This window comes from Folsomia candida, unplaced genomic scaffold, assembly GCF_002217175.1.
Source record: "Folsomia candida strain VU population unplaced genomic scaffold, ASM221717v1 Fcan01_Sc001, whole genome shotgun sequence".
Classification (NCBI taxonomy): domain Eukaryota; kingdom Metazoa; phylum Arthropoda; class Collembola; order Entomobryomorpha; family Isotomidae; genus Folsomia; species Folsomia candida.
The window spans coordinates 9,488,696-9,516,007 of NW_019091193.1; the positions used below are offsets into that span (position 1 = coordinate 9,488,696).

The window sequence follows — 27,312 nt, forward strand, 5'->3', positions numbered from 1 at the left end:
ATATTTCATCTGATGACATACAATTGATACATCAAAATTAAAACAGGGTAAAATGACTAAGCAAACACTCGAGGATCCAAGAAATGCTTGAAACGACCCAAAATTTGTGTACCCTTTGTTTGGTTGGTTGTTAATGTTTGACGAAACAGGAAGCAATCAGGAACTCCCTACGACGGGAGATTATACGTCCACCTGTCACGATTCTTGTGGATAAAGACCCTTCCACTATTTTTGGAGAAGATGTGTCCTAGGTCCGTGTAGTTTTGTAAAAACTAGAGTTATTTTTTTAGACCATATGCCATATGGTACTACTCGCATGTTAACGCATTCGTATAATGCCACTCTCATGGTTCTACATGAACTTAATACAGTGTGGTTAGCAACTGGTAGTAGTCTGATCGTTAACTGCAACTGCATTTCCTGGTTGGATTATCATCATCGTACATCACAAAATGACGCAACATAATCCGTCCAGAGATAACACACACATGCAGCTAACACCCCATTGCTTTGAGAGCGTGGGAATTCGATACCAAGTTTTCTTCTACTTTTACTTGATTGATACATGAGCATAGTAGTAAATCTAGTAGATCTAATCTTCGATTGCGTAATTTGCTCCAGATATTAATTGCAATTAATTAATGTATGAATGACATCCACAACACGACGCGACATCCGGAATATGCACATGTACAAAATTATTTGCATGCAAATTTGAGATTTGCATATATGCATTTACATATGAACATATGTACATGTGTAGGTATTTATCATAGCATTGACACTTTGTACACTTGGAGAAGAAGGGGTAAGAAGGAATATTGAATATGTTGGTATGAAATTATATCAATATTATTGTTTATGACTGGGATGGGGAGGAAGAAGATATAGCAGCTCAGAGTGGTGCTTCAAGTAAACTTCATTTCATTAGGAAGGTACCAAGGCTTATTTTGCTTGGTGAGATTGCACACAGTGCATGGCACAAGAAAACGAGGACGAGACAGGTAGTGAACGTTGTTGGTCGAATTGAATTTGGTGAATGGTTCAACCAGGTAAAGGTGCCACAATACTTAAGGAGAGTTGAGTGCAATGAAATATGCTAGAAAGCCAAAGAGAGAGAGAGATAGAGACAGGTAGGCCAACACACTTTTTTGAGTTGCATGTCTTCAGTTGCACTTTGGTAATGGCACTGCTCAAAGTTTCATCTGCAGAAGTTCTTCCTGGTTGTGCCATCAGATTATTTGGTCCCAGATCCATGTTAAGTTTTCCATACTTCCGTTTATAAAGAAACGCCGGAACTAGAACAATATTGTGAGACCTTTGGTGAAGTGGAGTTTTTTTATGTGCATACAAAAGCTTGGTAACGAGAGTACCCGGCATTATTCACAACGGATAATATAACCTCATCTTTACTGGATTTGGACCATTTGGACCACTAAAAATCTATTAGTTTGACTAGTTTCAACACAGCCATAATTTCCATCGTAAAGCAATACGAATTCTAATCAACCTGAAACCGGGGATACTCATCGTAAACCGTGCACGTTAACGTGAACTGGTATATGAAACATAACGGGACTGATCGCACTTAAAATTGTTTTTGTCATTCCATCTTCCATCCAATTTCGTGCATGCGAACCGAGTCTCAAGAAGGGAAACCTTATTCTCGCCTTCTGCATGATCCTCATCTCACAAAGTCAAGAAAGGAAGTCATAAACGTGTTTACTAGTAGGTCACTAGTCTACAGCCAAATTTTCGACACTGGACTTCCATGTGATGAAATATGCACATTGTTCTTAGTTCGTATCGTTCATCAAATGTGAGAGAAAAATAACAATTGTTCGAGAGGAGGTCTTTCCTTGAATTGAGATTAAAGGAACGTGAACACTGAAGTGCGGTGAGAGAATTTGCGACAGTAAAGTGTCTCATGTAGAAGAATCGTTTTAAGGATTTTCCCAGAAAAAACTTACCTTGTTTGACATTGGTGTTACTAATATGTTGAAATTATTGTGAACGTGAATTTATAATTTAGCACAAGTTTGTCTGAGGTGTCATCCCGTTGAAAATTGTGTTGAGAAGCTACATACGTATTCATGTGCATATCTTGAGTCAACATTTTTTGTTCAAGCTCACAACATCGAAATAAGTAATAAAATAAAACGGGAATATTCATGTTCTTTCAACAATCTTGCTAAACCTGAGACTTGTGGCTGTTAAATAAAATACTTGCCGACAATCCAAGTGCCATGTTTTAGTGTGGTTTTTCTGTATTGTAGCGAGACGTTTTTCTGCTAAAACGATCATAGACTGACACAACATTACAATTCCGACCGAGTACAATGTGCAAAAATATTATACGGATAATTGTGCTGTGACTACATGCATAAAATGCATAACGGCGGATGACGGACCGCAATTTAATGGTGCTAAATAGTTTAGAAAGAAATACACGTGCTCTATTCCAAATCTTGACATTTTATGTTTCTAAATTTATTAAATAACTTTATTTCCAAAATTATGACATAAACCGCAAATCCTTGTGACACAACTGTCACAAACTCACACAGAGTGTTGTAGGCTTAAGTGCCTTGAGATGCCGGCAGATTAAACGGCTTTATTGTCTTTGTTTTTATGAAAACAAAGGATTTTAAGTGAATTCGTCAGGTGTGACCAAGCCGAAAAGGATGATGATAACAGGGCCATTCCACATACTTGAAGTAATAAATAATTACACACAGCTATAAACTTTGTTGTGTTTATGTCTTTGTGGTCTTTCCCGGAATATAAAGTATAAAATTTGAGAATTTTTCAAAGTGACGGGTATTGACTTAAATGTGTCATAAATGAATTTGGAGACACAGGATATTCACAAAGTTGAAATTGGGAAATGAGAAAGGTTGGAGTCGCATTCTTGAGGTAAGAAGATACGAAAATATTCATATCTACTCATTTGGGAATTCGAGAACTAGAACTGGTTTAAAGTCGCAAGCAGGAAATATCTTCATAATATCTGCATAATGCATACAATCGTTCCCCAATTTGTAGGTAAATCCGTTTTTATTTTATTCGAAATTCTAGCACACTGATGAAGAACAAAGTAATACATTTATGAAGATACTTAATTTTTCGTAGAATAACCACAAGACCTTTCTAAAGTAAGATTTATAAAACGGGTTATTTATAGAACACATCTATGTACAATGTATGCATATGCTTAACACCTTGAGCAAAAAACACATAAAGGAATGCTTTCTAGTGCTGAACATGAAAAGAAGATGAATATGTAGGAGAATGCCATACGTACGTACTACCAGTAAATACGCGGTACAAGTTTTTATTCTATTTTCTATCTAAAGATTTTAAGATTAATGTGTGAAAGGATTAATGCTATAATTTTATACTTTGAGGACTATCTGTAATTACATGATTTAAAAAATCTACCTGCATGAAAACTTCTTTCGATTTTGTCTCTTGTCACAATTTCCAATGTCAGACAAACATTTATCAAGAAGAATAAACTAATTGAGGGGTGCAAATTGGGTATTTAAGTTCTCGACTTGTTAAGCGGTATTTTGTGTTTATAATGCAAAATCAATGAATATTTTCCGATTGACAGTCAGATTTTCGTTAAATCTTTGACTGTTCCCGTTCAATCAAATTCACTCCTCATGATAAATATCAGTCGTGATCTTCTCACACAGATTCTCGACTTGTAAATACACACACATTGAAACCGATCTCAGAACTCGGTAAGATTTAAAAGCAACAATTAACGATCTATCGTCAGAGTCACGATTCATAAGAATTTTTCATAGCTAGCATCGACATTAGTTGGTAACTTAATATGTACGACAGAGAGACCATCGCTGGTATTTACTACGCTACGCCATGAATTGCAAAGTGAACGAATGGATGAAAGGAAATAATTTTATAGAATATCGGTTAAATGGAAATTTAAATGGCTAGATAACCTGTGTATGTATGCCCACTGCTTTCGATGGCGAGCCGTTACCTGCTATTGTACTTTCTTCTGTTATCCCCGTGTCTTTATTATCCTCTGTCGGGAAGATGAGAGTCAAAAAATGTGCAAACCATAATCATTGATCGTACCATTCGTATCTGTGAACGTCGAATTATTTTCTTTGTCCGTATGAACATGATTAAAAATGAGGACTCATGGGAGAAATAAAAAGTCGTGGCTTATGACTTGAAGCTCATCAACAATTACCTACTTACTTTGCCATGCATCATTTTGATCAAGTTCACCGTGTACAATATGATTGGCTATAAATTTCAGTTGAGAAATTACGACAAAATAAATAGTGTAGCAAAACTTTGAACTACATACGTGCATGTAAAAAATGGACAAGCAAGCGTTGACCCTAATTGCATTTTTAGAGGGAAAAAAATTTGCAAATTGCACCGTCACCCGTTGCTGGCTGTATGCGAATATTGTACGTTTTTTATTGTTAAAGAGTTCCACTGAAAACTTATTAAATGCCAAAATTTTTGAAGGTGCAACTTGATTAAGATGTTTTTTACAAACAAAGTAAAAGGGTAACATAAAGGATAACATTTTAATGACGGTAAGTTCACGTCATCATCAAAACAAATTACTTACTTTGTGTCAATAGGGGTTAAAATTGAATACAAGTGATTATTATTGCAGGTGATTATTATTTAAGAATGTTATGCACACTAAACGCCACAATATTTGAAACTGACATGTCAAACAAGATCAGTGATTCAGAGTTAGATGATCGATTATTAGCTTCAAAAGCATATAATATTTTCATTTAATTTAATTTAACAATAAGCAAATGTAAACTAAGGCTTCCCACGGAAGAGACCACGCGAAGTTTCCAATCACAGATTTTAATGCCCTTTTGACATTGTGAGAAAAGTTAAAACCGTTTTACTCCATGAGCTATATTGCACCCGGCACATACGCCCAAAAGGGAAAAACACTAAAAATTCATCTTTTTCGCTAGATATGTAAAACCTTAATAGTTTTAATAGTTTCTTTGTAACATGCAGATCAGTCTTAATTTGTTTTTGAAAAAAGGGATTACAATTTGTGATTGCAAACCTCGCATAGTTTCCTCCTAAGTAGGAAAAATAGGTTTAGTTTACTGGTTTGGCATTTTCCTGCCATTACAAAACCGACTGTCAAACCAGTAATAGGAAACAAGAAGGGAACCAAAGATGCTGAAGACCCCAGACTGGTCTGTTGAGTTAATTTATGAAGCAAATCATTATTACCGGTCCTTCTATGCGGCAGCAGTATCAACATTTTCGTGGTGCTCCACTTTACTCTCTCGTGTTCTTTCTTGTTCATATTGTACATACAAATATTACATCCCATGATTTGGTTCATTCATGCATGCAAAATGTCCCTTATTCACTGCATGTACATACACCCTCAAAATGTGCACAGATTTCTTTTCTCTATCGAGCACGTATCAATTACAGACTGCTTTTGCACTACTGTTTACTACAACAAATAGCAAAAATGATCACATTTGCACGAGTTTAAATTGCTGTTGTTTCCATCCATCCAACCTGTTTGAGTTTAAACCGTGGCAGTTGGCTGGTGCAATATTAAGCATTCAACTTATGAGGAAATTGGTAACTACAACTTCGATTTCAAGAAATTCTATGTAAGAGCAAAATTTCAATGCAGAATTATTCTTTGGTCGCCGTAGCAGAGGAGGAATGAATGAAGAATTTGCAATCCAGTCCTGCTTGTGGTTTGATCGTACATTCATAAATCACCTTCGTGAACAATACTTGTTTGCTAGAGGTGTCGGTGGACGTGGTTTAAAGTGGCTCATTTGATTTGCCTCTGCTGCCATACACACTGCTGAATATGGAGACGGAGATAAATTCTCAAATTTGTAATGGGTACGGTGCAAAGGTGATATTGAATGGTTCCACAATTTTAGAATAAGAACCTGCAAAAGGGCAAATGCAGGGGATGTTATTCCTTAATCATAACCCCTTGCAGATAATCTCTGATATTATAGGTTGGCAAAAATCAATGCAATTTTATCGCTAGAAGCCGTATTGGGTCAAAATGCTGTGTAGTGCATCAGATGAATTTGATTTGGTTACAGTGCATGAACAACCAAGTGGATGGACAGATATAAAAAATTGGGATAATTTTCCAACCCTTCAAAATTGAGGGCCATCTTGGTTTAGTTTTGTTGGTACATTTGTGGTTCATTTTTGTGAAGTGTTGGCTGATAATGAAGTATAATGAATGACACAGATGAATGATTTAGCGGTGCTCATGAAATGGCAGTACAGACCTGTCTTAAGTTTTGAGGTGACTACAATGAGTGTGCATAAATGCAGATCAGGACGTTCTTAGTTTACCAACAATCGTACATTGATGCAACTACTATCCATCCATCCTAACATAGTATGCAATATGCACATGTATTTATGTACAGTGAATAATAATACAACAACCACCACCGACGACCTACTATCCAACCTGCAAATTGCTCATGGAAAAATTACACTGCATTTTGCATTCAAATAATTAAGTAAATGAGGTTTACTTTTCAAACTGCAAATCTTAGGTGATTGTAAGTAGTTAGTTAGCACATGAAAAAGGTAAGCATTATATTTTAAGTTTTGAAAAATCACAATTATTTTCAATAGCTGATATTGGGGATAATTTAAAGTGTATAAGGAAGCAGCCAAAGTGCATTTTCACTGTCTGGCATGGAATGCGTGCATACAACGTATACAGGTATATATGTATGTATGTACTTACGAATAATTTTCGCTTAAGATTAGTGGCATGCTATACTTATTGTACATTATCACTTTGCTGTTACTACCAACTTTCCTTCTCTTCTTGCCGGTGTTCTTTGACGCACTTTTCGATATTTAAAGCATGCCAACTTCACATGAATTTTGAATTCGAAACCGATTGTTTACAGAATGTCAAACTAGATGGAAGAGGAACATGAGACAATTAGATCAGATTTGTTTCTGTCAAGATTTCACCTCCTATGCATTCAGTCATCCATTGTTGCAATGTCGTGAGATCACACCCAACCACATCGACATCGTGATAATGAAACAATTCATTTCGAGTCACAGTTGATACGATGACAAGTTTTTTTTATACAAATAAAATATCACAATCCAAGAAAGTAGTTTTTGACTCCTTTTTCAGAGTCAAGACGAGACTCACTTTTATCTACTTTTTTGGGAGATAATTTAATCTGTACAATATTTATGAATCATGAATTAGTAAGTATTTTAGAAACTTTGACCATACGTTTTGAGAATCAATGCCATAAATATTTCACCTTGTGGTAAACAATCGGACAAGTTTGCAAAGTTAAAAGAATTGCACATTTTGTACTTATTGCTGTAGTAAAACCATGATGATATTAATTTGCTTACAGGTCGTGTGGTTTTTGACATTACGACTACAATGACAAGCCCACATCACGAATATTGTATGCTAAATTATCCTCCCAAATCTCTCCAATTGTGGAATTAATAAGTCCTACCGATTGTTAATCAGTTTGATAATTTCCTAAGATTCGAAAGCTCGCAAACATTTGGTTGAGGACCTTTGCGGTTCTTGGAAATTTTTATGTTATTGGCTCACCAAACATTGACATTCTCATCAGTCGAATTATAGGAACCGCATAACTAATAGAAAAAATTTAGTCAGTTATGTGCACTTGGATGCACGCACGAACCGAATCTTGGTTCATATTTATCCCAAGTATTTATTTATAAGGTTGAGGAGGCGTTAATGTTAAATTCCATTCTACTGGAAAAGTATATTATAAGCAATAAAGAATTATTACTTGATTTGAAGTCTGATTCGTGGCATGACCATATCGGTTCTCCACACTCCAGGAGTTGTGGCTGATTTAAGCTAAGGAAGTTGGTTTGTCATGGCTGGGTTGTTTTCAAGAGTACGAATATAGGGATTTTTAAGTTGGGTCTGAAAAAACATCAAAAATTTGGTACTGAAGTAAACTCGAATGGGAAAGCCAACAAAATTTAAAAGTGCATGATGAAACCACTTTCCCAACCCATCAACACATCATTTTTATAAATGTATACCTCTAAATACTTCCATATCCAATCTTTAATTGTTCATATTTATTATTTGTATGTTTTTTTAAATATGAAAGCATTATGAAACTTATTTAATTCGCATGGAGGATTGTGTGCTGAAAGAAGCAGTGGGTGGCTGGAAATTAGGTCGCGACTAAATACGAACAAACAGCTTAGTCAGATACGTCATAAATTTCAATTTACCTCAATATTCAGCAACCCAAAAGATTTTTCTTCGCCCACGTGCATCATAATTAGATTAATTCTGAATGAAAATCAAGGAACTCACAATAGTCAGATGAGCAATCCTTCATGCTTCACTTTGACAAATGGCTGGGCAAACAGTTTAACAAAAAATCAACTACGGCAACTCCGTTGTGAGCTGTGAAATTCATTGCTTTGTGCCAACTTTAACATTTCAATCAATTTCAACATTTTATAGGTTTGAAAGTCTTCTTGTGTATAATTGCGACGCACACGATTGACACGATGGTTCTTCACTACTACTAAAACTCATAGTATGGCAAACACTTACGTTTGTTGGCATTCTACAAAGTTGAGTGTGCAAATGTTTAAAGAATTGTAGTTTTCCAGCGTTGAACATTTAGTTGGTTGGGAGCCAAATTAAATTAATATGACAACCTGCAGACCAGTCGGCGGATGATAACAATTCTTCACATTTAGTAATCTTTTATGCATGATGATTGCAAGATGATCATTGTGAGCTTCTGCGCTTTTTCCCAATTTTGTCTCAATGAACCAACTTGAATGCAAGCCTTTTTCATACGGTTTGCTGAGTAACCTTTTGTTTAATTCAAACAATTTAAATGGGGAAAGTGACAAAATGCTCAGTTTTGTATTTTGTTACAAATGAAACTTTTTGGATAGAAGCGTGCTCCCGTTGAATGCTGAATTAGTCTGCAACTCTTCATTTCACCTCAATTCATCATCATTAAGTACTTTCGTATAAACTAACAAATCGAAATTTATAGTAATACTAATAACATGTTAGAAGTAGGCTTTATTTTAAACCGACCAAATTAGTTATACATAAATACCATCATTCCATGTACGGAAATGCAGAAAGTGACCAAGGGACTAAAACTACAAGCATGTTGCTTTCATCACTCATGTGACGACTTGAATATTGAATTACCACAAAATACAAAGACTTTGGGATGGAAAGGTGTGAATCATATTGTGTTAATCTTGTTGATAATTTGCGCCCATGTTAAGGTTGAGAAAGTGATTTTGCACCTAAATATTTTTTTCCGACGTGACGACTGCGAAATTCACATTGAGTAAAAATGAAGTTTTTTTACAATTGGCCTAAACTTCAAAAGGTTTTTCTAGATGATGATTTAAGGGTTGGATTACAAAGTTGGAAGGCAGATGTCAATCGAAATAATGAAACTGCATTTCCTTTCTTGATACGGCTTGACTCATGTCACGGCCCACTTTTTAACTTGATGTGAAACTGCTGCCTATGCAATAATATTAGAAAGATGGCATATCTCCAAATTTGGAAATTAAATTATTATCATTAAGAAATTTCATTTTTATGTATAATGAATTATTGATGTTTAATAAACAACCAGGTAGAATAGTCGCGAGATGATTACATGGTTTATAAAACCAATAAAGAAGGAAATGAATTAAAAAATTGCTGCATTCATTTCAATGAAAGTAAAATTTTAATCTCATTGTCAGTTTTTTAATTGCATGATATCTGGATTAGTCCACTCTCCATCTTTCTTGTCGTTGCATACCAATTACCAATTACACTCTGACCTGCTCTGTTTTTTACTAAACACTAGTCGAGGTTTAAATTTGCACCTGTAATTAGGCGAAATCAATCATTAAGATGACTTGAAGAAAGGAAAACAACGTGTGGAGTGTGGATCAAGTTATTGTCGAGTTCTAAATAAAAAATGAATGGTGATCTGCACTGACTGATCAGTCGTTTCGTTGTATGTATAATGAGCCGTTAACCCACATTTAATACTTTATGATGTTGTACTTGTAGATCAACTTAACCTTCGATAAAAACTCGCTAAAATTAATGCCTAGTTCTTGTATGATTTTATTTTCGATATTATAAAGACAAATAATGCTGACACTTCAACTTTACGACTGGTGAAATGCAATTTTAAGAAAATTATGGAAATTTTGTTAGTTAAAATCTTAGGCGCAAAAAAACAATTTAAACCATATCACCCAATTACAGGTTTTTGCAGATTTTACATAAAACACGACTTGCTAATCATTTCATCATAGAGTAAATCTCCACACCAGTCAAGTCATCATGCATTCAGTGTCTGTCTAGCTCAATAAAAGTTACAAAATAAGCTGCTGCTGAGATAGAAACAAGCTCAGTGGAACAAATCCAAGCCCTAGGGTTAGTTTCTGAATTATTTCACTGTCAGTATGCTAGACGTATTTATGCACCTTCGAGCATCATGTGCATCTTGTTAATCATGTGTCGGTCGGACTTGGTTCATTTCATGCGATCAGTTTATGCATGCATAGAATAGAAATTTGAATCATTCCTTCCCATACGTGTACAACTTTGTCTGTGTGCTGTCTTGGGGATATTCTCAGTGAAAATAAACACTATGTATGTGCACATTCGTGTGTGGGCCACATTCGTCAAGTGTTAAAGCGCAGCAAAAAACCAAATTCATATTCCGTTTCTTGCCAAATGAAGTGCTGCAGTTTTTACACCTTTTATTTTACACCCCCGATTCTCTCCTTCCTTGACGTCCTGCAGTATCTCTAAAATAAAAGTACAGCATGACCCACGGCGTTTGGAAATTGGTCATGAAATGACGAGTAGTTTGTAGGTTTTTGCTCGACGGGTTTAATTTTCCTAAGAGGTGAATATAGACACTGGGTTAACTTGTGGGTCAATATACTTACGAGTACGTATCTCATTACGCACAATTTTATACAAATCTCCCGAGTCGTCACATACCAATGTGCGTGCATGTTTAAATACCATTCAAATTTTTACGCCAAGTGTTTCATACAATAGAAGTATATAATATTTTATAGATATCATCCATCCTGTTTAACATAAACTTTGTTCAATGACCAGTGGTAGGAATTTATTTACGATAATTGCACCTTGTAGGTTGTTTCATGACAGAGGAAAGTAATATGGAAATGACTTTGCAATTGCTCGTCGTATTGACATTGGACGTTATGGACATTTCTCTAAGCTCTAATCTGCTCGCACACTGTGGGAATGCTAATAACAAAGGAGTGGCGTGGCGATCGAGATAGCACGACAAGAGTATTGGCCTACACAGTACGGCACCAAACATTGACCATAATATTCTCACTCGTTTGATGAATGAATGAATAAACCCAACTTGTAAAAGATGGTGTTTGAAAACTGCAAACCTGACTCGGTTGAAGTAATTGTGTCAGCAACTTTTTTCTAGCACCAGTATTTGTGCATATGTACGCATTGACTCATTGTCAGTATTTAAAATTCAGTGGATGCGTGCAAGTGCGAATTATAAATGTTGACGGGATGGGTTTCTCGTGTGGTGGTACTAACAGTACAGTAGGTTCTTGTAACCGCAGAAATGAGTCTTCCTCACAACTTGTTGACAAGAGTTTGTATTAATTAAATGTAAAGAGAAAGATTCACACACTTGATTATATACGAAATATTAAATTATACCGAATGGTTTAGAAAACGAACCCATCTTTTCATTCAAATTGTTAGCAGCTCATGAGTGAGTGCAACCAATAAATCTCAGACGACAAGCAGAGAAGTATATAACTCGGCTTCTTTATAAAAATAGACGTAGACATTACAGTAGTAACACTGATATGTAAGCAGTAAATAAGTAGTAGTGAATTATTTGGGACAGCGTGTTAATCATCTAATAAGACAACATTGGCGCACATACGTAGATGGTCCCAAGCTGAAGAAAGCTGCCGCTGGTGAAATTGTCATATTCAGTCAGAGAGGAAAGTGACAATGATGAACAACTGATGAATTGTATTTATGTGATGTCCATTTGTTTTCTTCAAATTTACTTCAAATTTGTATGCTTTCAATTTTATTTTGCCATTCATAATTTTAAAATGAATGATATTCTCTTTCTAAAAATTAGTCTGTCATCAATTTTGGAATCTTTTCTATATTCTTATCCATAATAAATTATTGCTAATCATAAAGGATGCGTGGCTACCTACGTACTAGTTATTTAATTCTGAAATTAACCAATGTTTAGTGAGACTTGTGCAATTTTTCTGCTTAATGAATCATTTAATTTAACGAAATTTTAATTTTATAAGATTATTGAAAATGTGTGGGATTAGTTAAAACTTCGACCCATTTCCCACAAATTCTTGTGTGCATGCTGATGTGTACCATTTCACAAGACATTGTATGTACAAACTTGATGAAAACGTTAATAATTTTAGCAAACAACTGCGAAGGTGGTGTCAAGTTGAATGAATGAGAGACGTGCATAATATGTTCACGTGGGAGGAGAAGTGGTGTCAACTCCGTAGAAGAAGAAATCCACGAGAGTTCAGTCGATGCTATTGCTTGCTTCTAAATAATATCGAAACTATATTTTATTTAGTAATTACTTTTAGTTTACCAAAGCAAAACAAAGAGTGGTAATTTCGCACAATCATTATGTTAAGCATATTGCTAGCGAGTAGAGGTGTGTGTGTGCCTAATAAATTCAGTCCCGACTTTCCCTTCGTTTCTTAAATCTAGCTAGAAATCGAATTGTTTTGTATTGCGGTTTCTATCGGCTGAATTCTTATACATAAGCGAGTGAGTAGGACATACGTATGTAGCCATGAATAAGCAACAAATAATAATAATAATTAGTAATTATGATTTAATTAGCACTTGTTCCTATATATATGCATTATCGATGTTATGTATTGGTCGTCCCACAGACTTTCGGGATCATTTCATCTTGCCAATAAAACAAATCAATTAGTGTTTGGATTTGAATTGGAAAGTGTACATAATGCAAACCTTTTAGTATAATTCTAATGAAAATTAATTGTTTTATTGGTAATGCTCACATGTTTTGGACTGATTATGACGAGCTAAAGAACTCAAACTACTAGATTTATGCATGTGCATGATGTTAAATTTCGCATATTAATATTTTCTAGCATCTAATCAAGTTGAGATTTATTGGAAAGTATTGCAACCAACTATGTAACTAATAACTTGATAACACACGGGTCACACTTTGCACGGTTAACCATCGTTGGACTGTCATTTTGAATAACTGCAATTTAATTGGTAGGAGAACAAATTCAACTGAGGATTATTAACGCGTACATTACTCCCTTTTCTTATAGCCTCGTTGAACAGACAGACACAAATTACAAATGCGAATTTAATAAGGATTTCAGCGGCATAGTGCTGGTACGGGAACCCATTCACAGGTTTTTATTGTGTAATAAGTTTCCGCTTCACCGATTCCTTTGACTATCGATTTGTGCTTAGCTCAAAATTTACGAAAGAGATAGCATTTCGAATAATGTATTGAAAAAAATTTAGCAGCTATAATTCAGCGAGTGGAATGAGTTGCGCATAAACATTTTGCATTTATGCATATAGTTTACGAAAGCGGATGTTACCATTTTAATAAGATCATGTAATGACGCTGGGACAGTAGAATTTACGAGAGGGCATCTCTCTGCGCGCTTAGGTTTTTTGGAATTCTGTAATATTCTTTTACATATTAAATGAAAAATGTGCATTGAATGTGCATTGAACCCATATCGACAAAATTCAATGCTGGGTCACTCATTCTAAAGTATTTGAGTGGAAAGGTGAAAACCACCCGATCAAATGCAGCACGTTCTCCGTCATAATGAGAGACTTAAAAAATGTCAACTAATTGTACGTATGATTGAATTAAAATTAGATGAAGAAAGCATCGAACCGTTGAAATTAGGTCTGTCTAATTCTTCATTATTTGCAGAGATTACGGATGGTTAGTTAATCACCAAATCGTTAGAGCGAGCCGGGGGAAACCTTGCACGAAGTATTTCAAGAGAAATTTGTAATACAGATTAGTAGTTTTTTCATGTCTCCGTTTTCATTGTGCGTCCTCGGCTTTGTCATCGAGTTGTATAAACAGATGCAACAATGCTTTCTCGCCTGTTTCCATAAATTGTATTGCGTCTTAAAACCTACTGCTGCTGCATCTCAGCGTGAAATTTGTCACTCAGGCGTGGTTATTCGAGTGTGATGATATCCACGAGCTTGATTGGGATTGCCGACTCATTTAACATATAATTTGTTTTACGTTTTAAATAGATTTAAATCAGATTTGTGCAATCATTATTATTAACGGGGAACAAAAGCTTGAGCATTAAGCTATGAAAAGCATGCATATTAGGTCTCTCAGTATTAAAACTGGATTAACATAGAAAGCATTACTGATTGCCTTGAGTGTGATGAAAAACATAAATATTGCATTATTTTTAATAATTAAACTAAAAGTAAACATTGGGCAATGATTAAATTGTATTTTTATCTGTTTTCAGAATGAAGAAAATCGATGGCTCTTGGGAAAACACTTCATCTAAAAATAATTCAGCAAGGAGTCGTATACATAAATTCTAAATATTAAGGATTGAAAATTAAAGCAAACTCATCAATTTTAATCTTGAAAAGGCTTTCGAATTCCATTGAAACAATTCACCTCATTAAAAGTCAGCCCCACGATCGCTTCAATCAACCCTCAATTCTTCAGTATTACCCGAAGCTATTCAGAAATGCAGATAAAGTTGCAATATTAGTGTCCCCAGAATGAGGGACTACTTTGATCCAATTTATTACACCAGCAGCGTAAAGGTAAGTTGTAATTACTATGTATTTTTCTACTTTTACAAACAAACCATAGACAAAGAAAGAAGCTGCTGAAATAATTAATGAACAAAGAATAATGGCCAAAACCAGATACGATGATCATGAAAGTGTGAGAATCTGTTGTTGAATTTCAAGCTGTAACCTTAAAAACTTCACCTTCGCATCCAGTAGTGCGGAATACCGGTGTGTGGTATTATTACATTGTTTTTGCCATTTGGCTGGTGTGGCTTCCTCAACATCTCGCCATTACAACGAATGGTATTTATATTATTATTTTTCTTGGGCTGGGACTGGCACTTGCACCGTCTTAAGTAAATCACTTCCGCTAAAGAATTACTCACTCAATCTTCTTATGATCGTCTTAGCGGTAGTACCCAAAATCTGATGTTTTCAGCGTCAGTAGTGATGATTATTTCCTTCCCCATTTATGCATGTACTTGATTGGTAAGTACAAAAGTGAGTACCTTAATTGCCATTGACATTTGTCCAGTGTCATTTTAACTCTTTGTTTTTATTTGACCTATGTATGTGGCACACATTTAACCCAAGTGCAGATCATGGAATTCCGTATTCCGTATTTGGAATACGTTACCGAAGGACTGGGAATTACGTAATATGTCTTATGGTTTGTTTCAATCAAAAGCACGTGACTTTGTCACTGGTCAGAATTGTGACCAAGATGTGCAACCATGATGTTGTTGTAGTTATTAGTGTAGTTTAGATGAATTCATTATTGTATGTGTCTTGATCTGAAAAGCAGATTTTTTCTGATGATTTGCGACATTTTAATAAACTCCAGTAAACAGTAAACAGTAAACAGTAAACATGTAGGTAATCATTTATCGTTCACATGTACAATCAAAAATTAAAACAAACGTTTAAATACATCAAAATTACAGACTTTAGAAAATAACGGGGGCATTTGAATCTTGTTCTTCATACATTCGTATGAGCAGGCATGATTTGTACCGACTTTCTAAATGAATACATAATTGGATGGGACGTCATATTCATTCAAAGGGTAGTGTAACAACTACAATGGTTCATCGTAATGAATAATGACCATAATAATCGACATATATTCAGCTTGGCCACGGCCAGACCTCGGAAAAATGGTTAATTATGCATCATTAAGCGCATGATGAGGTGGAAGATGAACGTGGAGGAAATGGACGCAAGTTTATTTATGAGTTCGTATATGGACATCGTTGACCCAGATTGCACTTTTCGAACTTTAAACAAACTTGTATTTAAGTGTCATAAATCATCATATTTCACTTTCCTCGTCTTTCTTTCACGCCTGCATCCCTCGGGCCTTATCTTTTTACCCGTGTCTATATTTACACTGAAGCTGATTATTTCAAATTGGAATTTAAAGTAGGGAAGGGTGGGTGTCGTACGTGTTTTACACCTGAAATAATAGCGTATATGTACAGATCCCATGTCATAAGTGAAATGTTTATTGTTGTTTCTTCATATTCCTCCAGTAGTTCGTTAACTTTAGACATGTGTCGAAACAGAGTCATGTTGAGTTATGTAACAAACTGAGAAACGTGACCATGCATCCGGAAAGAATTATTCCAAGCATAAGAAAAAGTCTTAGTTTTCTGAAAGATTATAATTTACTTGAGACAATGCACATTTGATCGTGATCACACATACCATAAATTTTCAACACATAACAATCACATGTGACAGTTGTAACAAATGTTAATGAACTTGAATTTTGGAATATTCACGGAATATGTGTGTACGTAGCTAATCGTGCATGCGTGACAGCTCGGGACAGGATTTTGGAAAATAAATAACGGCAGCAATGTTGTTAGATCCAAGCATATCAATAAAATTTCTTGAGATTGTATCCTTCAGATTTTTATGCTTATTTTGAAATAATTGAAATATGTGCCAAATGAATCGAGTAGAAAAGGTCGTCACAGGTGAATTGATGGAAATAAAATAATTTAAGGAATAAAATAATTTAATGGGAAATGAATTTTTTGGTATTTCAATAGTTAATAGGTTCATGAAAAAATATGAAAAATATGTATTTACCTCAAATGATGATGTACAGATAGATTTGTGTTCTGCAGTTATCATTGATCTTGGCCTTTCAAGTTGGACACGGTTTTCAATTCACGAGCCCATTGTATCTTTTGTTTGTTGAATGCAAACCATGATGTCGAATATTGCGCGATCATTCCATCAAAATGTTATCGCCGAGTAAATCTATAGCGGTCTGAGCTTCACTGATGCACTTTTGTGAGACCACAGAAAAGAAAAAAACCATGAAAGATGCAAAAGTGACATTCCACATCAGCCAGCGTACACACAAGTCCTAAACATAAAGGAGCATGACATGACACGCAGAAAATAACGTCGAGGGTTTGCTTAATCCTATATTTTTGCAGCAATGATGATGATTGTGGTGTTGTCATTTTTAATCTTAATCTTGCGACTCGCGTCGGGATTCAACAAAGCGATTAAATTTTGAATCACTCTTGATCCTAGTTCAGGTAGATGAAATGTGAGATTAGTTAAAGCCACAAATCGTACATAATTCAATAGATTGAAAAATTTTAAGGGTTTCGAGTTGACGATAGAGTTTTGTCATTTACCGGCAAAGATTTATTGCGACAACTAAAACTTAGGCCCCATAAACACGTACTTGCTAGTTGGCTATAAGATCTTTATAGTTACACCCACCGATGTGTAACTACAAGTTCGGATCTCTGAATACGCATATGGCTGACGCCAATTTTTTTATACGACTTTGCTGAAAGGGTTGAGTAACATTCCAACCTTGAGATTTCGTACGCAGTCCTGGTTAAAAGTTTGAAACTAAAGCAGTGAGTGATGTGTGTGGGTTTGACAAAGGATACGCTGGCTTTAAAATCACATTATCCAGGACATAAAAACAATTCAAGTCGGTATTACATACTTTGCAAGACATTAGTTTACAGCCAGTTTCGTTGGACTTGTTGAACGTTGATGGTTAAATCTGTGTTGCGAATTGGGTATTTAGTGTTATTATTCTGTTTAAGGAAATGCAAAAGCACATCGCAAGATTTATGTCGTTTTTTACTGCAAGTTTTGGTCATACTACGAGAGACACGCTGATTTTATATTTATTTTCCTTATTCTTCTTTGAAATCTACCTGGGAACTGGAAGCCAAGAATTGTACATGCATTGTTGCATGTGCAAAATGCGTACCTGTATAAGATTCGAGCTAATGACTTTCATTTATTTCCAAATTATGAAAAATTGCTTTTGATCACGGAATAATGTAGCACCTAAGTAAGATCATCTGTGTGAGAATTTTGTGTGATTAGTTTTTTTGTGAGTTAATGTCTTTTGGTTTTGGCACCTGATGGAAATAATTCTTTTTATTGTATTTCATAGAGAATGTGCATGTATACGAATAAATGTGGTTTTGTGGATATATGTGTGTACCATTAGAGGCATATATATTAGAAAACATTGTGGTTGGACTTGTGCATTATTTGAAGGTATTGACAGGAGATTGAATAAAAGTTCGCATACATCGTTTACAGGTTAGATACATGTATGTATATGATTCTTGTTGGCCACTCTAATTTTCTGGAGATTATCTCAATTGTATATGGTTGTTTAATGATGGAAACAAAATTCGCTGCAAACTTGTAAAATTGCAGACAATTTTAATCTTCAATGCAAACACGAACATTTAGAATCAAATTAAAAACTCAATTATATCATTATACGGATAAAGTTTTGTAATATAGCTTAATTACCTGTGTTTGGGGAATACTTTTTTTTAATATCATAAACAAACACGTACGTATCAAGACAAAAATTTTATTTCATTTACGTTTTTGAGTAAACTCCTCTAAATAATTAATTCTAAACTTGACACATATGTATGAATGCACAATATCTGACATTCAGCTCGCCTTGGTCGTCTTGAAAAAGAAAGAAACCTAAATTTGAAACCATACATCGGTGTTTTCATTAAATTAACAAACAAAGATCTAAAGAGCGGTTACCCATTTGTTTTACCAACTCCCCCAAACCGCCCTTCTTCACGTTATTAGATTACACAAGAGTAAAAGAATGTGGTAAGTGAGGCGAGGGAGGATAAGCAATCGTAATAAGGAGCAGCAAGCGAGGCGAGAAACGGTGCTTATGTGGTGCAGGTGAGGAGAGGGGAAGACGCTGGTGTTATGTTTTGCGAAGGTTTCCTTTTCATTTCATCTCATTCCTGAACAGAGCGTGGTTCGACAGGTATGTCTTCTGTGCCGTGATTGTTGGATGGAGGAAAGCACCATTGTTGGCTCACTGGATTACAATTATACTTATTTACTTATTGTTGTAGTGTGTGCGGTGTAGGAGTTCTTCTTGTAGTGCGTGTAATTATTTCGTCACAAAAGAAGTTCAGTGTTACATTTGCATACACGGATCTGCAATTTTTATCCGTCAAGTATCCGGTAACGCAGTTACGGTGAGATTTGATGTGCGTGCCAAGTGTGTGTTTTGTTTGAGGTTGACAAAGAACAAGTGCATCACTAAAACTGGAGTGTATTTCGGATTAGTGTGCTTCAAACCAACCTGAGTTTCAGTTACATACATTTCTGGAAGCATTTAAATTTAAACCGGATCTCGGCAATTATTGCGAAGGGATGACATGTAGGTATAGCTCTTTAATATTCTCCATGTTAAAAACTGATTTGTCATATTGTGTCAAGTGAACTTTCGAAAGGAAATTTGGTACTTAATATTCAGCACAGCATTAAGAGTTTACAAAAACCATTCAAGTTTCTCACTCTAAAATTTTTGTCTCTCTCTCTCTCTCTTCGAAGATGAGTTACTTCAACTCTTTATTATTGCGTGTAAACTATAAATGCTTTCATTCAAGTAAATCTAACACGGTTTTGGTAGCCGTTCTACTTATAAAGTTTGTGAAAATCTAGGCTGTAATCAAACAACAAATTAATAATTTATGCAATTGCATTTATAAACTAAATTATAAATACTAGATAAAATTATTTATTTGCATTCTTTCAAGACTTGTAGTACTTAAAGTCAGACCGCTTTTAATAAGTTGTTATTTTGTCAAGTACTGTATCATAAGATAATCAGGGACAATAATCAAATTTAAATTGTAATTTTAAGTAGAACTTACCAAACCACTCAACGTGAGACAAAAGGTCCATCTCGTCTGTAGCTCGTGTTTCAACAATGCTAATTTTAATCGATTACTGAATTTAAACTTGTTCGTGTAGACATGTGTACCTACTTGTTTAGTATTTATTGTTCCTTCCTTAGGCTCATAGTTTATTCGTAAAAGTATAAATTGTATTTACAGAGATATTTATTATTATACGTGCATATGCAAATTTGTATCAGTTTCGATTCTCGAATCGGCAAAATCTTTGTATTTTTTCAAAATTTAAAGTTTCCCTTATCTGCGCGTGTATATATTTATGTACATAAGTGCATGTTTTTCTGTATATCTGGGTTATTATAAAAATGATTTTCTTAATTTGAGCTGTTCAAAGTTCACATTTCAAATGCATTTGAAATCACATCACGAAAATGTTCACTAATTTATAATCCGCCACTGATCAATGATTGTCATTGTTTCATCAAGCTTGGTTTTACTTTACTTTCTTTTCTGCCAAAGAGTAACCAAGTTGCGGATAGAATTAATTTAGGAGCCCTTGGTTGAATGCAAAAAAGTGCAAATTGCAACAATGAAAATGGTCCTTGTGAATGCACTTTAAATTTAATGACATTACAACTACTTTGCAACATTTGCAGCAAGAATTGAGAAATCAACGTGGTCATGATAAATAAACTCGTAACTAGAAATATTGGTTACTGCAGGATTTATATGTTACCAGATGCATTTCACTCAATATGATGTGGTCACCAATCCAAGAAAAATAAAAATGTGTATCTTTTATTACGATGGGTCAATTTGGGTCTGCCTGAATGTTGGCTTTGATCCTTTTGTGCTTGTAATAATTCAGAATGTACCATTGACAGTAAAGTTGCTGCATTTTATGGTCTTTTTCCTTTAAATGTGAATTAAAACGGACCATACACTTATCTACACTTGCATAGATTTATATACTTATTATTGACTATTAACCAACAATATCTCATATTCTCTCAAGAGTTGGGAGTTGTCGACTTGACCACTTTATGCATACGGAACCTTACGAGTACAAAAAAGTCAAGTGCAATTAGGCAATTATTCATATTATATTTTTTATAACGTATTAAATCACAAATGGATCAAATAAGCTTGCAATGCGATTATCCCATTTGGATTGAGTGCAAATAATAAATTCGCCAGCGAAACTCTGAATTCTTGAACAAATATGTATGTAACCTTCACAATCCACTGATACTGTACTAGCCCTGCCCAATACGTACATATACATAACACCAATTTCAAATTCAACATTGTTCTAGTGAACTTCGGCTCTCGTAACATAATGGTTGTTTACAACAAGTTGGACATTTGACATTTGGATTAAAAGTCGAAACAAAAGAGCGTAATTAAGATTAACCCAAAGGAGTCCACTCACGCAGGTTGAGGATCACCCTAAAGGGGTTGATAACAATCACTGCACATTGTTGATCTCTGGTGGTCAAATTTACCTTTCTGAACTCTGTCACTTGCATTATTACTTTTCTTTCGAGTACTCCAAGCGCTTGATATTTGACTCCTACAAATATAGTTCAGTTAGCTAAATGTGGATTGATTGACACGGGCACAATATAAAAAGTCACTCAAATGTGTAGCAGGACTTAGAAACGTCATTTGATTCCCTACATATATGTTATTAATGATGTCTCAATTCTAATTTGAACACACAGTCGATGGCCTTGGTTTTATGTCATCGATGGAATAAGTAGGAATAATCAATAGGAATCGGACTTGATTGCTTTGTATCGTTTTAGATTCAACAATTTATGCTTTTATGTATCTCTAATTTTCGCTGTTTCTAATGAACTTTGTGAATGTCACTCTTGAGCAGGAACAGTTCAATAAATGACAGTTTTGCAATAGTGGAATTCAAGTTCAGCCGATGACTTGTCAAGAAAGACTGTTTCCAGAATAACCTTGCCATCTTTGATGAATACAAGTTCCGTATTCCTTCTTGATTTTTGGCTGTCGTCGTGAACTTTATAAATTTTCTATTGTGTGGATAAAAATTCATTTATTTTAATGTTTTTTCTACAATTAATTAAAGTTTAAAAGTGTTGACTTTGGCATGGTCATGCAAATCCAATATTAAACTCGTGACAAACATGTGGTTTACCCTGTCAATTAATTGCAGATTCTCTCGAATTTGCCTGCAGTTTCTATTCAAACGATAATGATGGATGATTACAGGTGCAATTATTTTCCCATAAATTATCGTTCAAACTCTTCGAGCCACGTTTTTGGAATAATATGCATGCATAAACCTCGCTTTGTAGTAGTTATCATATGTCAATCATTCATGTCATAGACTGTATTTAAATTTGCATTTGAATCTGCGTTAGGTTAGCTCAAATAAATGAAAGTCTGTCCTTCAGTTCTATATAATCTTTTAAATGGGAAATTTTATGTGAGATTAACACAGACAGTGAGCTAAAAGTAGAGCACTTCTGCTCCCGGCTAGAGTTTAAGGAATCTTGCATTTGTTTGTATAATTTGTTGAGTATATTTAGTGGATGAATTCTGTAAATGCTACATTTTCTAAAACTAACGTGTTTGTCGTGTAGATTTTTTCAATTAAATGTTTTGAAGAAAATATGTATGTATGATACCAAAGCAAGCATGATGGCCCTAATTTTTCACTAATCATACACGTATTTAATTAGTGTAAACCTGTATACATTCTTGATTTGACAAATGAAATTACAATTTTATTGAAATAAAAATTGGCTAGAATATGTACGTACATTTAGATTTTGGAAGAAACTCATTTCCTACACAGATAAAATAGACGATATCATTATGCTTTATAAATTCGTTGGCTAAATACTTCTTGTATTGAGCAACTCCATTTCTTGTGAGAATTCCTTGATTTCTTAGATAACTTTAGCTTTTAGTAATTTGTGTTAATCAAAAGCACCAATCAATATTGTGTTACAACGCATCTTTTGTATTATTATTTAATTTATGTGAAAATATGCAGGAATTACACCAAATGATGTAATGCATACGATCACATTAACTGAAGGTCTCTTCTTATCCTAAGCATAGCAACGTTGCAAATCGACGAGTCTGCAATAATGTGCGTACCTGCTGCATAGAACGCAACTTGGCCAACACACCAATAATGTCATGAATTTCTCCACCCTTTATTTGTAGAAACCCTTAAATTAGACCACCGTTCCCATAAAATCATTGCCAATAACAAAAGGTGTACTAAATGTGTCATTGTTCTCTTGGGCTTATCCTTAGCATGAGCATTAGAATATGCATTTAGCGTTATGTAGGATATTGACAATGCTCACATGCCATTGACTCCTCACTTGTCGTAAGGAGTTAATGTTTACAATTTGCATAGTTAACTAATAATTTTACAGTAATAATGGACTAAATATGCATAGAATATCTGACTATTAGCACTGAATGATTATGTTTATCTGTATAATATATGCACTCTCGTTGCACTGTATTTACTACAAATTATTGTGATCAGTCAGCATATTGTTGGCTAATGCTGCAAGTTCTTGACTGCAAGCACTGTGTTGTAATCTGTTCATCCCTGCAATCATCATAGCGAACAAAGTCGCACGATATGTCAGACAATGAAAATAACGCGTAAAGTTCTAGTTCTCAGAACAGGCTGATTTTGGAGGACACGATTGTTTATAATTAGAATGTTGCGTCCTTTCAACCACCAACTAAAATTTATGAACCATGGAATAATTGAAAGTTTCTTTATTTTCAGGGACCTGAGCCCTACCAGGGTAGTCGACCAGTCAAGAAGAGTCACTCTGTGGTTGGTCGAAGCAGTGGGAGTGGCAATGTCATTGGTAGGTTCTTAAAATTGGGAAAGTCAAAAAGTGATGTCCACGGAAAGGGTCGGCCAGCATCTGTCATCGGTGACCTGGAGGAAGATTTTCGTCTTTCTCCATCAGTGCTAAATCGACGTGGCCCAGTTGAGAAAATGGTTCATAATTCGCGAAAGGACGTTTCGAGATCTCACTCTTGGATTTATGGTTCCGTTAAGTTGCCATCAGATTTGCCATTTGGATATGGTTATGCCAATGGGTTTGGGAGTGGTAGCAGCCCCTCCGGAAGTGACAGCAACAGTGGGGGAGCTGGGTCGCCTGGGAACCACACCCACAACGTGGCAGCGTTGCAAATTCCCCGGTGCCAAGTGTCGGACTATTATGCATCAACGTGTGAGTGCTCGGGCGAGTTTGATTTTCTTGGGAGAAACAGCTCGAGTGGGAACAAACCTTGTAAAGCATGTGCATATGAATGGGCTTTGAATGGGGGGAAGAAAAACCGAAAAGGGGATTCTGCAACGGAGAACAGCGCAAAAACATTTGCCAATAGCGTGAGAAAACTCACGTGGAAGAGCTTAAAACAAGCAGTTAAAAAACGCCCAAGTCTCGATTACATGAAGAAGCAGGGAGAACTACGTGTGGGTGTTGGAGGAGGTTATGAAAGTCAACAAATCCCATTTTTCTCTCCGGGGGCAGAAATGGATAATATGGACCCCAACGGGATCGATGTGCATAGTCGAATGAATGGATTTTTTAGCTACTCCTCTCAACATGCATTTTCCGCAGATGACCTCCAGCCTAGTTATTTTTTCCCAGAAAAGAAAAATATGTATGCAAGTTGCACAGATATTTTTAGAGATAACAATAACGGTATCTCGGGAACCACGGCGTCGGTTAGAGTTAGGCCAAAACCATCTCGCCAATCCTGGCAATTTAGTAACGAAGAAGCAGGACCAGTGCCCAACTATCAAGATAATGGCGTTTATCATTCTGAGTGGGATTTGAGGCAGTGTATTCCTTACGATGTGTGGGTCAACACGACGTCAAATGTCAAGCCAAGGACAACAATTCCACCACAAAGGCCCAGGGCCCCGATCCAAGCAGACTCCACAAGTCGCAACAGTTCCCTTTCCAAAAGCACATCTGTCCCGTACTTGTCAGAAATTAGCGGACCTTCCCTTAAAGGACGAAAGGAGCACGTTTCCACTTCTAACCTTAAGGTCAAGTCGACTAGTTCAAATGCTGTCAACCAGCGCTATAATTGTGCCAGTGATACCATCAGCCTTCGAAGTGTTGATTCATCGGCGAAGTCTATAGGCTCCGGATCATGCAGACAAAACAACGGGGTTATTAAGCGGCCCAGCATCTTGTCCACGGATGTGAATGCCTACCAATTGTTGAAAGCTCAGACCAAAACTGCCAAAAGTCAAAATTCTTCCTCTGCTCAACCCTCCCCTGCAATAATTGACGACGGTTTAACCAGTTCGAGTGATGACTTGAGTGATAACGCCTTGACCTCCGACAGTCGGTCGGTCGGTATGAGGATCGCAGGTCAAAAAATGTACATGCCACCAAATAAAGGAGTGACGCAACCATCTTCTGCAATCTCGTCATCTTTTTCCAACGGGAAATGTAATGGAGAGAATAGAATGAACGGAGCTGGTAAAAATTTGAATAAAAGAATCGCCGTGAGACAAGGCAGCCTTTCTTCGGGAGATGAATGGTCAGATGAGATGGAGCAACAGAGTCTTATTATGAATAAAAATAAGCACGTGCCAATGAGTCGTGACCGAAATTTGCAGCAATTTCCCGATAAGGCAAACAAAGACTTAATAATCAATAGCAGTTCTAACGGGGATAGACGAAATCCAAAAACTGGCCAAAACAATAATAATAAAGCTCAGCAGCAACAGCAGCAACAGCAGAACCACCAACAACGTCGAGGTGGAAATCAAATTGGGACGCGCACTAGTCTTGATAATGGTATTTACAATAATCACCACCAGGAAAGTAATGACTGTCAATCCAATATCAATATTAATAATGATAGCATGATTGTAAATTCTGATAAAACAGTCAGATCAAACCATAGCTTATTATTTACGAATACCAGCACCAGCAACTATGATAATCAATGTCAAACACAACGTGACTGCGACGACGAAGAAAATTATCAAGTCGAGTTTGAAGAATTTGCTTTCGAGGACAGCGTTAAATCGAGTGATTCGACCATGGAGTCAAAGCAGGCAAAGGCACACCTCACAAAGAGTGGCGATGATCTTGCTTCTAAATATGTTAACGGAATGGGTGGCCGATATGATAACATGACTTCAAAAGAGAAACAGCGCACTTTCATTAAAAATGGACAAAATGCTAACAAACGCTCTCCAACCTGTGTTTCCACACAAGTTACAACGGAAGTATCACATGCTACTTTGGAAAGTAATTATTCAAACACTAACAAACCAAACAACCATCCCAGCAAATTTAGTGCATTACGCAGAAGAAAGAGTAGAAATGGCAGCAACAACCCTGGCAAATTGTTGAGAGAAGTCATTTATGAGGAAGAAATGGAACATGACCACATAACACCAAAGGAAGTCTCGACTTCGAATGTCCCATCCATCAGTGCCACCTCTAAATCCAACAAGAATTATGCCGTAAAAATTGTCGTGCCTGGAACAGTGACCGAGTATGTAAAACCCATTTTAAAAAATCGCGAAAGGATTTACGATGCACCGATGAATGGTGGCAGCAATGAAAATAATAAGGATCATTACGCCTCCACCAATTATGGGGCTAACGATGGCATTTATTTCGACTCTTCCGTCTCAACGACTTCCACGCTGAAGAAGAAAGTGCAGTTTGATCAGGATAGGGTGATTGTGTGTGGTGGTGACAGTGGCCCCGATTCTGACGACTGTGGGATTGACGAAGGCCAGGATTACTATGACCATAATCAAGAGAAATCCGTGGAAGATGAAGGTGGTGATTACGATAATGAAGAAACAACCAGTTGCCCAAATAATAATGACGAGACTAGTGGCGTTTGTAATCAACGAAATGGGGAGATTCCTAATCAAAAACAGCATCAAAGTAATAAGGAAAGTGGAAGTGTCGGTTTAAAATCCAATTTATCAAGAAAATCAGCGTTAAGTGATAGTCATGATAATTCAAGTCAAAATCAATCATCGGCAGAAATTAGACAAAAAACCAAATCCACTTTTGAACAGGAAGGTGAGCAATTATATAATACTGCTTGTTTCAAGCTTTCGTAATAATACTGGTAAATGCCAAGATAACGATTCATGTATATTTTTATGAATGTATATTTGTGTAG

At 35.8% G+C, this 27,312-nt stretch overlaps 1 protein-coding gene across 2 annotated transcripts in view; it reads left to right on the forward strand.

The window, feature by feature from the left end:
• The first annotated feature begins 1,182 nt into the window (after positions 1 to 1,182).
• The window catches only part of LOC118434955 (serine-rich adhesin for platelets-like), a 41,482-nt gene continuing 15,352 nt past the window's right edge, over positions 1,183 to 27,312 (forward strand). Inside the window, exons 1-3 of one of the 2 annotated variants that reach the window (XM_035849774.1) lie at positions 1,183 to 2,916; positions 14,647 to 14,956; positions 23,909 to 27,209. In XM_035849774.1, the coding sequence (XP_035705667.1) occupies positions 14,912 to 14,956; positions 23,909 to 27,209 (3,346 nt within the window). In that variant the 5' untranslated portion in view covers positions 1,183 to 2,916; positions 14,647 to 14,911. Of the gene's footprint in view, positions 2,917 to 14,646; positions 14,957 to 19,088; positions 19,635 to 23,908; positions 27,210 to 27,312 lie in introns of those variants that run through there. The other variant, XM_035849779.1, reaches the window with a different exon arrangement.